This window comes from Hypomesus nipponensis, chromosome 13 (genome assembly GCF_054491055.1).
Source record: "Hypomesus nipponensis isolate SF chromosome 13, ASM5449105v1, whole genome shotgun sequence".
Classification (NCBI taxonomy): Eukaryota; Metazoa; Chordata; class Actinopteri; order Osmeriformes; family Osmeridae; genus Hypomesus; species Hypomesus nipponensis.
In genome coordinates this window covers 3,662,202-3,675,000 of record NC_140373.1, presented here as the reverse complement: position 1 = coordinate 3,675,000, position 12,799 = coordinate 3,662,202, and the positions used below count along the sequence as shown (strand labels likewise).

General features: G+C 45.0%; 1 protein-coding gene across 2 annotated transcripts in view; it reads left to right on the top strand.

Moving 5' to 3' along the window:
* The window catches only part of LOC146259520 (voltage-gated potassium channel KCNC1-like), a 26,695-nt gene extending 13,896 nt beyond the window's left edge, over positions 1-12,799 (top strand). Inside the window, exons 2-4 of one of the 2 annotated variants that reach the window (XM_084670908.1) lie at positions 3,853-4,834; positions 6,557-6,754; positions 11,801-12,799. In XM_084670908.1, the coding sequence (XP_084527034.1) occupies positions 3,853-4,834; positions 6,557-6,754; positions 11,801-11,814 (1,194 nt within the window). In that variant the 3' untranslated portion in view covers positions 11,815-12,799. Of the gene's footprint in view, positions 1-3,852; positions 4,835-6,556; positions 6,755-7,725; positions 7,871-11,800 lie in introns of those variants that run through there. The other variant, XM_084670910.1, reaches the window with a different exon arrangement.

Genomic DNA, 12,799 nt, shown 5'->3' with positions numbered 1-12,799 from the left:
GTACGTTGTTACTGAGCACACCATCCTTTTACTTGAGTCTACTCCAGTTCAAAGTTTGCATTTGTCGTTGTTTGCAGCCTGTACTGTACCCTCACTTCCACCTCTTCCTGCTTTGTCATGTGACCTCTGATCATTGGCTTGTCATCTAATCATCCTCTTTTTTTGCCTGAATCCAGCTGCCCCTGCAACATTGTCTATCTCCCCATCCATTTACCTTTTGTCTCATCCAGCCTGCCTCCCTCTGTCTCTCTCACTCTCCCTCCGTCTCACCCAACCTCCCTCGGCCTCTCTCTCTCTCTCCCTCCCCCTTCCTCCCTACATCTCTCGCTGTCTCTTTCTGTCTCCCTTCCTCCCTCTCTCTGTCTCCCTTCCTCCCTCTCTGTGTCTTTCTCACTCCCCCTCCCTCCCTCTCTCTCACCACCTGTGCAGCCTACATATCAGATTTGATGTGAGTTTTTCCAAAGTTTCTTTTTTGGGGTGATGGCTAGTGGATTGTGAATAAGCATATGTGTTTGTGTGTAGGTGTGCGTGTGTGCATGTGTGAATGTGATGAGTGAGTGAGTGAAATTGTGAGTGAATGCGTGCATTGTGGGTATGTGTTTGTGAGTGTGCATATGAGAGGGCTAATTTTCAAGACAGTACATCAGAAAACCAACTTGAAAGGTCTTCCTTCTAGCACTACCGCTGTACCTACTCCTAAAGCTAAGGCGACCACAATGCTCTTTGTCAACATAACCCTCAATGCTCCTAATCAACGTGTATAGCTTTCAACCACGCAGCTGTGGTCCTGGCCAATAAGAGCGCTCCTTGAGCAGGTCCCCCTGGTTCCTCTCTGGTCTCTGGGATGGGGGCGGCGGGTGGACGGGAGACAGGACTGAATCTGATCTGTGTGTGTGTGTCTGTGTGCGTGTGTGCATTTAGTGTGTGTGTGTGTGTTCACAATACAGAGGGGGAGAGCACTGCAGCAATCTGAAAAAGTAGGTCAGACGCAGACTAGAGAAACATGGCAGAGGAGGAAAGAGGGAGGAGAGGAGGGAGAGATGGAGAGAAAGTGAAGGATTGGAAAGAGGTGAAGAACATAAGGTAGCCATGACAAAGAGGGAGGCAGAAAGAGACGGAGAGAAAAAGAGAGAGAGAGCGATAGAACGTCTGAAAGAGGAAAGTGAACCAGCATGAGAATGATCCAGCTGTGGGAGAAGGAAGAGTTACTTCTCAATCAATACAATGGATGGCGGCTGGTTTGGTCTGTTCTGGTTTGACAGTACCTTGCCTCATCTAGTCAGAGCTTACGTAAGCTTTTTGGAGGTTTGTCACAGAAAAACCCGAATAACACCAATATCCCCTGAAATTACATGCAAATGCATCTCCACATATCTGCACATACTGTATGCTAATCCCTTAATACAGCTGGCCCAATCAAATTCCTTGACACTGGCTATATTTTGAAAAGTGCCTTTATGACTGACTTTCATTTGCCACAGGCTAGTGCCACTCAGCTAATCTCTGCTATATTTACTGTATCTCTCTTGGAATTATGTATGTAGTGTATCTATTTCCTGTCAAGAAAGGAAAGAGGAACGTTCACTCTCGTTTTGATGCCTGACGGTGAAAAGGGGGTCAGGGTTCAACGTGTTCATGTTGATAGTAAGAAACAGGAGCCATGATGAACATCACAATCCCTCCCTTTCACCAGTGCTACCTCACGATAGTCTCTCAAGAGTCTTCCTTTCATGTCGTCTCCACATCTACATCCTGGATGCGAACAACATATCGGAAACGCGCACATAACAGCAAAGGCACTCAAGGATTTCACTTACATGGGCTCCACTCAAGTGGGATTAGATTTTTTTCTCATCTTCTCCGGCCATGTCTGTGATGTATTATTTATTTGATAACAACGCAAAGCATACTGACGTCTATAAATGCACCACTGACCAGGTACCGGTCTGTTGTAGGGGAAGGGGGAGGTTGGAACCAGGCACACACTATATTAAAATGCCGATGTAATTGAGTGAAGAACAACTGAACTGAGCAGCATAATGAGGTCCTCCACCGTGGACACAGTCCACTTCCATGCTGCCTCGACAGCAAACCCTGGGAAAACAAATCGCTAAAAAAGAGCGGATGAGAAGCAATAGCAGCTGAGGGTTCACAATACAGAGGAAAACGATGATGTCCTTGTCTAGTCGTGTTACGGGTGGGATAAATTCTATCTGTATTTTGAGTAAACTGTTTTCTAAAAATAAAATAAAAACGATATATTGCTTCTGAAACGGAGTCACTGACAGATTACTATCTGGACGGATCGCAGATCTCAGCGCAGGGCCACTCTTATGACTGCTTTTGTTTTGCTTTCCATCCAACAAATGTGCCCTGAGGAGCGTTTTGGAAGGGGATGAGCAGAAAGATGCCAGACATTGTAGAATGGAAATGATGGCACGGCAGATTCTCAGGAGAGGCAGGAAATTGAAGGCAGTGTCCAACCAGTTATGGAAATGTACTGATGACACTAATGCTTTTCATTAACATCATTACCTACTTTGGCAGTTGATTTTAGAATATGACTTCATGAAAGAATATCCTAAAATACATTTAAAATGAAAAAAAAAAGCATTTCAGCTCACTAACTTCCACACTGTCTCTAGTCAACATCAACGTACATTTGATATGGACATATTTCTCCAGTGGAATATAAAATATACAAATGTGATTGACAGTAGTAACACAATGTATGTTTTGTAGTAATGCACTTACATACCATTATGGGTCTATAATGTGTTAGTAATTTTCCCCAAATCAACATTTTGTATCTTCTTAGTTTCCCTAAGTACAAGTAGGACAACAGATTATACATTTGTGAAATTAGTTAATATTATTATTAATAGAGTTTATTACTATTAATAGAGATTTAAAATAAGATTGAGTGTCTAGTCTCCCCCTTCCCAGGCCTTCCCCCTCCATTGGGGCCCTGGTGTTGTCAGTCCCACTCTTCCCCCCACTTCGACGCCCCTGCTTGGGTTATTAAACACTGTCCCACAGACTGGCCTGGAGACACTGAGTGGAGACTGTAAGAAGTCAGGAGCATTGGGAGGCTCTACTGTGAGCCCTCTGATTCTGAACCCCTCTCGCGGTCCTCTGGGATACACTGCATCTACAAGTCACAAGCCCCAGCTCGGGTTCTGCCCACTCCGCCTCCCCTCTCTCTGTCTCCCATCAATACTCCCTCTCCTTTCCCTCCATCCTCTTCTCCTCACCTCCTCCTTGTTTTCGGCACTAGTGCCGGTGAGGGAGTGATAGTCTGTGTTCTTCTCATTCCACCCAGGGTCCCCTCCCCTCTTTGCTCTTTCTTCTGCAGGTTTATGACGTGTGTCTCGACAGTTTTTTCCTTTTTTACGACATCTTTTCTCCTTGGGCTGTCATGCCGATGACCGTTGCAGCCGTTTTCTGAGTGTCAGATGGAATAACACTGTATAAACATCATGCCCGGTAACAGTGTGACCCTGCAGTTCACCCTGAAGGTCAACAATTATCTCTCTTTAGTGTCTAGTCAGGCTTTACATAATCCTGGCTTATTATCTCACAACACTGAGTAGTACCCTGCAGTGCCCTGCAGTCTCTCAGATAACCCGGGTCCTGCTGTCTTCCCCTGTAGCTGCATGGTAACGGGAGTGGTGGGAACCCATCCTTCCTCTATCTCTCTCTGGTGTTTCGGTTTGCTGGCCTGTCGCTATGTGGATGGTTGCATTTTTGAATTACTAATTATACTTCCCCCATCTTTCTCTCTCTTTCTCTGCATCCGTCCCTTCTCTCTCTCTCTCTCTCTCTCTCTCTCTCTCTCTTGTTGTTCTGCAGTATGTGGCGTTTGGTTCCCTCCTCTTCATCCTGATCTCCATCTCTACCTTCTGTATGGAGACGCACGAGGCCTTCAACACCATCTACAACAAGACGGAGAACGTGACGGTGGGGAACGTGACGCGCGAGGAGATTGTCTACGAGGTGGTGACCGACAGCTGGCTGACGTACGTGGAGGGCATGTGCGTCATCTGGTTCACCATCGAAGTGATGATGCGCGTCATCTTCTGCCCGGACAAGGCCGAGTTCTTCAAGAGCACCCTCAACATCATTGACTTCATCGCCATCCTGCCTTTCTACCTGGAGGTGGGGCTGAGCGGCCTGTCGTCCAAGGCTGCCAAGGACGTCCTGGGGTTCCTGCGCGTGGTCCGTTTCGTGCGCATCCTCCGAATCTTCAAGCTGACCCGCCACTTTGTGGGTCTCCGCGTCCTGGGCCACACGCTGCGCGCCAGCACCAACGAGTTCCTCCTCCTCATCATCTTCCTCGCCCTGGGCGTGCTCATCTTCGCCACCATGATCTACTACGCCGAGCGCATCGGCGCTTCTCCCGATGACCCGACTGCCAGCGCCCACACCAACTTCAAGAACATTCCTATTGGCTTCTGGTGGGCTGTGGTCACCATGACCACCCTGGGGTATGGGGACATGTACCCAGAGACGTGGTCCGGCATGCTGGTGGGCGCGCTGTGCGCCCTGGCGGGCGTGCTGACCATCGCCATGCCCGTGCCCGTCATCGTCAACAACTTCGGTATGTACTATTCCCTGGCCATGGCTAAGCAGAAGCTGCCCAAGAAGAAGAACAAGCACATTCCTCGGGCCCCTCAGCCCGGCTCGCCCAACTACTGCAAGCCTGACGCCCTGGCTATGGCCACTGCCTCTCCTCAAAGGATCCTGGGAAACGTACTTGGTGGGGTGATGGGGCCTGGAGGCCTCGCGGGGGACTGCCCTCTGGCTCAGGAGGAGATCATAGAGATAAACAGAGGTGAGACGTTTCCATTTTGGCTGTATCTTCAGGAGACACGTTAGCAAGTTAGCCTCCTCGTTCAGCTAATATCGTTCTGTTCCTGCTACCCTCCGGGCAGATTTGAGAGTTAGCGTCCCTTGCGTAAGCTGTTGTTTAGTTTCACCTGTCTTCAGGACAAACAGTGACTTAGCGTAGGTAAACAACCTTGAGTCAAGGGACCTTGATGATTCACATCAGTACATTAGCACAACACGGAGCTTAGCTGAGCATCTGGGCCTCTTCCCCTCCAGCCCAGGGAGCACAAATTAGCCAGGCCAAGGCTTCTATTTCTGGGGGAGAGCCCGTCAAACTTTTACAGTTTAGCAGTCCTACATCCCATCAAACTAAGACAGGGATTTGCACACTAAGTGGGGGGAAATCTGCTGCACCAGATACTTTGGAATCCGAATGTTCAGTGTCAGCTAGTGATACTCTGTAATGAAGCAGTTCTTTCAATCCTCAGGAGGGTGGGGTTGGAGGGCAATGAGGGGCTTTTTCTCCGAAAGGTAATGTTAGACCGTTTCTGGACGGCTTGTGGAGCGGATTCTTGATCCAGCCAGAAGAGATAGAGGCCCATCAGAGCTCATTTGTAATTTATGATCAACTTGTGTGTCCACATTCGCCATGAGGCTTCCATCTGCCAGTGAAGAACAAACTGTTTAAAGAGAAATGGAACTTAATTGAAGCCTCAGTGTAAAAACAATTCTAATGTAATTTGAGTGAGAACATTTTCTAGCGGTTAAAGACGTGCATTTGCCGACACAGCCTATGTATAAATGACATTTTTGTGTGTGGATGGACATCTTATACAAGTAAAAATCCACACACGGGAATTGTGAGCACCTACAATCTTATCTTCGCTGATTTGGCAATAATAGTGTTGTTACTTTCCCTTCCCCAAACACACACAGACATACACGCTGTCTTCAGAACAGCTCTGGATTGTGTTGGTGTACTGCTGAGTTGGAACTCGTGCTTGAGATCGGGTTTGACAGCTGCGTCCAAAGATATAACCTCCAGTCACCCTGTGCACATGGGCACATACACAGACACAGCACACACACGCACATCTTTCTGTGTTTAGTTCACCATACCAGAGTGAACTGATATGGTGTCCATACACTGGCACTGGTTACTAGGCAACATCATATCACCTACCCCCTCCCAATGTAAAATATGGGGATGCATACATCTGTGGTGCTAAAGATACCCCAGGTTCATATGACCACAAGGCCCTCCGGTCTGGCTGGGCTGCAGGGACAGCTGAAACCAATGCTCTGAAGTGTTGTTTGCCAGTTCAAGGACAATTTAAGGAAATAAACCATTACACCATTAAATGTATTTTACACTAACAATGTAATAACCCTTAATAAACCTTGTCCTGTAACAGCCCCGAAGGCTACAAGTATCACTTCTAGTTTAGTTTCCCGTTTAGTTTTGTTAAATAATGAGGAATGAATGACTCGTGCTGACTGTACAAAGAGGGGGACAAGACGCCATTTCTACAATCTTTGATCCTAGAACACGACAAAGTATCTCACAAAAACACGCTCGATTCTGTCATACTCCCAAGTATGCAGCCCGTCACTGCCCAGACACGAGTCTACAAGCCTGAGTCTACAATCCCTCATTTCACTCTTCCACTCCCCCCCCCCCTTTCCCCTCTCTCCTTCCCCTCCATCTCTCCACCCCGCGCTCCAGATTCCAAGCAGAATGGCGACGCGGCATCCGCCGCCCTGGCAAACGAGGACTGCCCCACCATCGACCAGGTGTTGAGCCCAGACGAGAGGAGCCCGGCTGGGCGTGGAGGCATCACCCGGGAACGCTACCAGCAGGACCGCGCCTGCTTCCTGCTCAACACCAGGGAATTCCGTGCCACAGATGGGAATGTGCGGAAAGGTACGTTTCTCCTCGGGAGACGGATACACAAACACACACCACTGACGTAAACACAGCCACACCAGTGGCAGGAGAGGAGGCATAAGGGCCGCTAGATCCTCCCCTTCGACACGCACAGGCTAGGCCCACTGGCACCAATGCACTCACTCTGACAGTAGATACAGGCGAACACACGGTATATATGTGAAGTAACACCACGTGATAATCATCGGAGCTGAGGCTGTTTTTTATTGACGTGACGCTCCAGTCACAGACACAAGCACACACATGCAAACAGAAAAAAGTTTGGCTCGGCTCATCTGCTCTGCTCTGCCTGTTTCCGCCTCATCACATCCATGTTGTCCCAGGACTCCATCGCCCTCAGACTTTTGTTCCGCTGTATTTTCTCTCTCTCTTTCTTGTTCTTTTCCCTCACTCTCCTCTGACTGTAATCACGTTGTTGTCTTCCATTTTGATCATGCCGTGCTTGTGTTTATCTATGTGTCTCATACCATCTCTCTCTCTATCTCTCTCTTGCTCTGTCTAATGACTCAGACAGTATACCATGGCATTAATTTACTTCTCGTCACGTCTGTTTGTTTCTCTCCCTCTCTCCTTCCCTCTCGCCCTACTCCCCACCTATTTTCTGTGTTGGCTCCTACCTCTCCCTTGTTTATGCCTGCCCCCCGTCCCCCGTCCCCGTCCCCCGTCCCCTCCTCTGTCTTCTCTCTCCCTCTCCACCAACCTTGATCCCCATATTGAATCCATATTCCCATTCTGTTCCTGCCTCTCTTTGTTTTTTTGGTACACACATTCCTCCCTTTGACCCTGTGTGCTCTCTCCTGGTGACACTGAAACCCCAAACCGAAATCCATTTATTTACTGTTGCAACAAACTCTCTAACCCTTAACCACCACCACCCAACCAACCTGCACCAAACACTCCCTCGCACTCCTCCTAACTGCTCCACACCCTTGTTGACAACTAACTAGAGGCCGCAGCTCTGGCAGCCAGCCCTGACTCCCCCTTGACTGAGGATTGGTATAAGCTGGAAGGGTCTCTGTTACAGCAGGACCTCAATGCAAACTCCACCTCCTCCTGGATCAAACCATAAGCCAACAGAGGTAACACCATTAAGTCACATGGAGCTAAACTGAAGCCCTTAGCTGGTATCAGCTCTGTCTTGACAACCTTCAGAAACCAGACATCAGGTTGATTCTAGGAAATTACATTGCACACACACAAACTAAGACTACATATGCAAACACAGACACACACACACTTTGCATGGTTTTAGATCACAAAGTGACCATTGTTTCCACTGTATTGTGTTGTACTTGTGTGTCTGAGAGAGTTTAAGTGTCACCCATGTCTTCAGTGGGATTGAGAGCGTGTTGTGGACATGAATGAATAGAACTTACAAAGGAAGAGATCCTTCCATTCCTTTGAGCTAAGGTTGGGTAAAACTAAGATCTTTATTTGATTCGAGCGTCTGCTAAATGACTACAAGTAAATGATTATCGAGGCCCAATTGCATTGCTTTGTCCAGAGAATCATTGAATTAGAAGATACCCTTTAAATGAAACTCACCTTTAATGTTTTGCATCTCTGTGTTCTTAACCTCAGCCCAGATTTATACATTTGTGTATGTAAAGTGAAAAGAACATTCATCCAGTACATGTAGAGTATGTCATGTAAAGTCAGTGACATTCCTCAGTAACTAACTATTCATAAATATCTAACATCTGACCACAAACTGTGCAGTGAGTTGATAATGAGTGTTTTTGTCAAAACCAAAACTTCAACATAGGTACACACCAAGTGCACACACTGAGTGTGCGAGTGTGTTCTGCTTAGTTTGAATGCAGTACAGGTGTGTGTGTGTGTGTGTGTGTGTGTGTGTGAGAGAGGTGGCAGCTTCTCTGGGAGTATAGCACAGTTGTGTTGTCAGGGAAACGAAGGGTCAGGTGGTGTCTGATGTGTTCTGTGTGGTTGTTGTCTCTCTCTTCAGGTTGTGTCATATCACGCGTTTGTATGTGGGCTTATTCATTCTTACATGTTACACTCTGTCCCTGTCCTCTCAATACCATCTGAGTGTCGTGCTGTATTTGTCGTCGTTGTACTGTGGCTGTTGTATTTATTTTGTGTTACTTTTCTGTGGGGTTTTATGTGTCACTCGAAGGTCCCCGGCTCCACCCCTCTGACCTTGATCCTGGCGATAGCCAGTAACACACTGTCATGTCTACACAAAGACAAACCCACCCCTCTTGTATGAATGGGTTTTTATGGCATGTCCGTGTACAGTAGGTAGGACTGAAGGCACGCATTCTACTGTGTCTTGACTCTTATCATTCCTACTGTACATGCGTTGTGCAAGGTACAAAACACCCAGCACAAATTCCCACTTTTAAAACCAATTATTTTTTAGACTCTTGTCATGCGTATTGAGATAAACGGATATTCATTCATGTAAAGGAGGCCCCTGTTTTCACCTGGGTGGAGTGTCACATGCCTTCTGAATGTGGCGGTGTGTGGCAGGCGTCTCTCAGGGGGTCAAAGGTCCCAGGGGTCAGGGGATCCTTTGAGGTCAGAAGGGAACAGTACCTGACAAGGACATGCCACGCTGAGATTATAAACATTCTAACAGGTTCCATGGTTTAGGTCTCATGGCTTTCTATACTGCACATAGGCCACTGTCTTCCATCACAATAATGCTGTATGAAAAAACAACAATGGTTTTTCCTTAGGCGTGTTATGTCTTAAAACAATACTACTCCCTTGACCTCTACATGTGTGCTTTCAGTGCCTAGTGTGGTTTCCAAAGAAATGTTGTGTTATATTTGTATTGTGGTCAAGACTTGGGTACAAACAGTATGTACACTAAAGCTGCACTTGGTGACTGAAACACAAACACACAAACTGACTGACTGCCTGAAAAATAGTCAGACAGACAGACAGAGACAGAATGATTGACAACCAGCAATGCTGTCTAAGGTAAGCGAGTCCTGAGCTGTTGAGAGACCTCCTCTTCCCTGACTGCTTCCGTTTGTGTTTAGAAGGCTCTTTTTTATAAAAACCGCAACGTAAATGCCTCAAAAAGAATCCCTCTTTAAAATAGAAAAATTGAGTCAGTTATCATTGCAACCAACAAAGCGGTTAGGGTGACATCAGCAAATCTTGCACTCTTCTCTTTATCGCAGCGCAACGGGGTGCTTGGAAGGAAGGATGCGCCCTTGAAATCTCACAATTATTTTTTTTTTTAGGAGTTGAAGTGACTCTTTTCTTTTGGAAAGAGCACAATGTTCTTAGCAGACCCCTCACATTTCAGCAGCGCGCAGGATATACTAGATATACTGCACTGTACCCGGAATCTGTAACAAGTGACTGGTAATATAATATCATGTCTTTGTTCCACTGTCCAAATATAGAATAACTGAGACAGGCATTGCCATTCAATATCACAATCGAATGGAAGGCAAAGTGCATTGGAATGAAGGACAGAATTCCGAAAGGGATCTCTGGAATGAAAAGTCCCTGGAGATCAGTATGATTGCCCCAGATAAAGAAGAATAGAGCCTCAAAAAGAGCTTCTGTTTTCCTTTTTAAAGTGGGATTCCTTTGCTGTCTATAACTGGTCTGTGTGTGCTTTGTTCAGTTTCTTTCAGAAATATTTGCATACGTTTTTGCAACTTATTTGTTAGCATTTAAGTCTCTGCAATACTTGTCCATTTGACCTGCTCCAGGCCAATGCAATAAGCCTGGCTCCACAGGATCAAACGGCCAATCAGCTCTCTGATTTCTCCCTCTAAATCATCCTCTCAAACTTGTAAGCTCTTAAACTAAATATGTTGTTTAGTTTCCCTCTTTTCCTCTCCTCCCCTCTCGCTGTCTTTTGAACTTCCTCTGTATTTCTGTCTCACTCTTTCACTCTAGCTCTCTCTCTTTCTTTGTCACTCTCTCTGTCTCTCGCTCTGTCACTCTCTCTCTGTCTCTCTCTCTCTCTCCCCCTCTCTCTCTCTTGCACACACACACACATACACACAATGTTCCACTTTCATCATTGTGTGTGTGTGTGTGTATCTGTTTGTGTACGAGTGTTTATCGTCAATATGTTCTTCTTCAAATCGTGTGGATGGATGTGTCTGTGTTGACGTTGATGTAGTACTGCCTGTGTGCGTGAATGGATGTTCTGTATGTTCTTGTGGACCTGTTTGTGTGAGTGTGTGTTTGTCTATCAGTTCTTTTCAATATGTTTTTGTGGTTGACGGTACCGGTGTTTATCTGGCGTTTGTATAAATCGCCCCTTTGAGTTCTGTGTGGATGTCGTTTTTCCTTTCAATCTGTCTAAACCCTTTTTAATGAAGAACTTCTAATTTCGGATTCCGATTGATTTGTTTAAATTTGATGATCAGCAAAAGACCTACATACACTTTAGTAGAAGTGTAAGTAATTATCGGTTTGGAGGTATGTGAGTGTATATGCATATACTGCATATATGTTCAAATGTAATCAAACTCACAGGGTCAGAGAGCTCTATACCACGGTATTAGTCTTTTACAGTCGCTAGGACCCAACTCTCATTAATTAGGTCACTTTTTCAAAACTCTTCACACAGTTCTCCTAACCAACTAACTTTCAGCTCAGCACAGCAGTTTATTTCGCATTCAAAATGCACTAAAACTACCAAATCACTTCATACAAGTCTCAAATCAACTCATTCTTCCACAACACTAACAAAGGTTGACAGCTAACAAACATACTTTGTCACCCACAAAACAATGACCTAAAAATCACTAACAACAGGTAGCATTATACAATGTTGTCTTATGTAAAACAAGGACACCTCTCTACTGTTTAGAATTCACTGCAATATATGTTACTTGAATGAATCAGACATGATGCAGTATCCTTCAATATGTTGCATATCTTTCTTTTTTTCTCACTAATTCCAGAATACAACAATGTGTATACACATGATCCACTGATACAGATACATTAGGAATGCTACTGTAATCTTCTGCATTTGGCCATAGGTTTCTCATCCACATCACTTCTTATGTCATCTAGGGCCATACACCTAGGAACAAATATTCTGGCAAGCCTGATCCATCCCTGGCAATGTCCATGCATCCAGCATTCATTGCGTCCAAAAGGGATCATGTGGATGGTGGACATACAGTAAATCTTTCACCTCCATAAGGAAAGTAATGATTCTATGGGGTTGAGGAATGGGGATTACAGTAAGGTGGGAGGAAAAGTGTCACCACATTGTCCCATAAAAATGTTGGCTGATTTCTTCTCTCTGCATCGCCTTTCCTCACCTGGCATAACTTTTCCATAGAGATCATTTTATAGCATTTAAAATCATCATTTTATAGCATTTAATGTTTTGATTCAAAATATATTTCATTACAATATTACTGTAGAAATGTAGCCAATTTCTGTCTTATTCAGTTTTGTATTATGTTATTGTTTTAATCTGAAGTTCACTGTAACAGTTTTGAAAACAGTATGTAAGCATGTGCAAATTGGCCTGTAGGTACAAAAAGTTTTGTCTGTTGTGTTGAAGTAAGAAAAGAACGAATGTAATTCGAAAGATGTAGTCATTGAATGCATTTTGTGCCAAAACAATGATAAATGATCAATAGTTCAGCCCACATATACTGTTGTGCTCACTGTGTGAAGAGTTTTGAAAACGTGACCTAAGTATTGAGAAATGTGTCCTAGCGACTGTAAAAAAACTGTAAGAAACTGAATATGGACATGAAACAGGAACATAAACAGGAAATCATGAGGACTAAATAAAGGAACTAAGAGTAGCAAAGTGAACAATAATGTTGCGCAAGATTAGTTTAAGAATATCAGGGCTATGAGCACTATATAAGAGTTTTTACTTTTTACTTGATCACTTATGTTGTTTCCATGATAGCATAACTTAAACTTAAAACTCAATTTAAAACTGAACACAGATCTTCTAGTTTGTTAACACTTGTCTGTTGATTATCCACTGTTCTCTCAATACATTTTTCAGATGTGCCACTAATACATGTTTGTGTTTTCATCTTA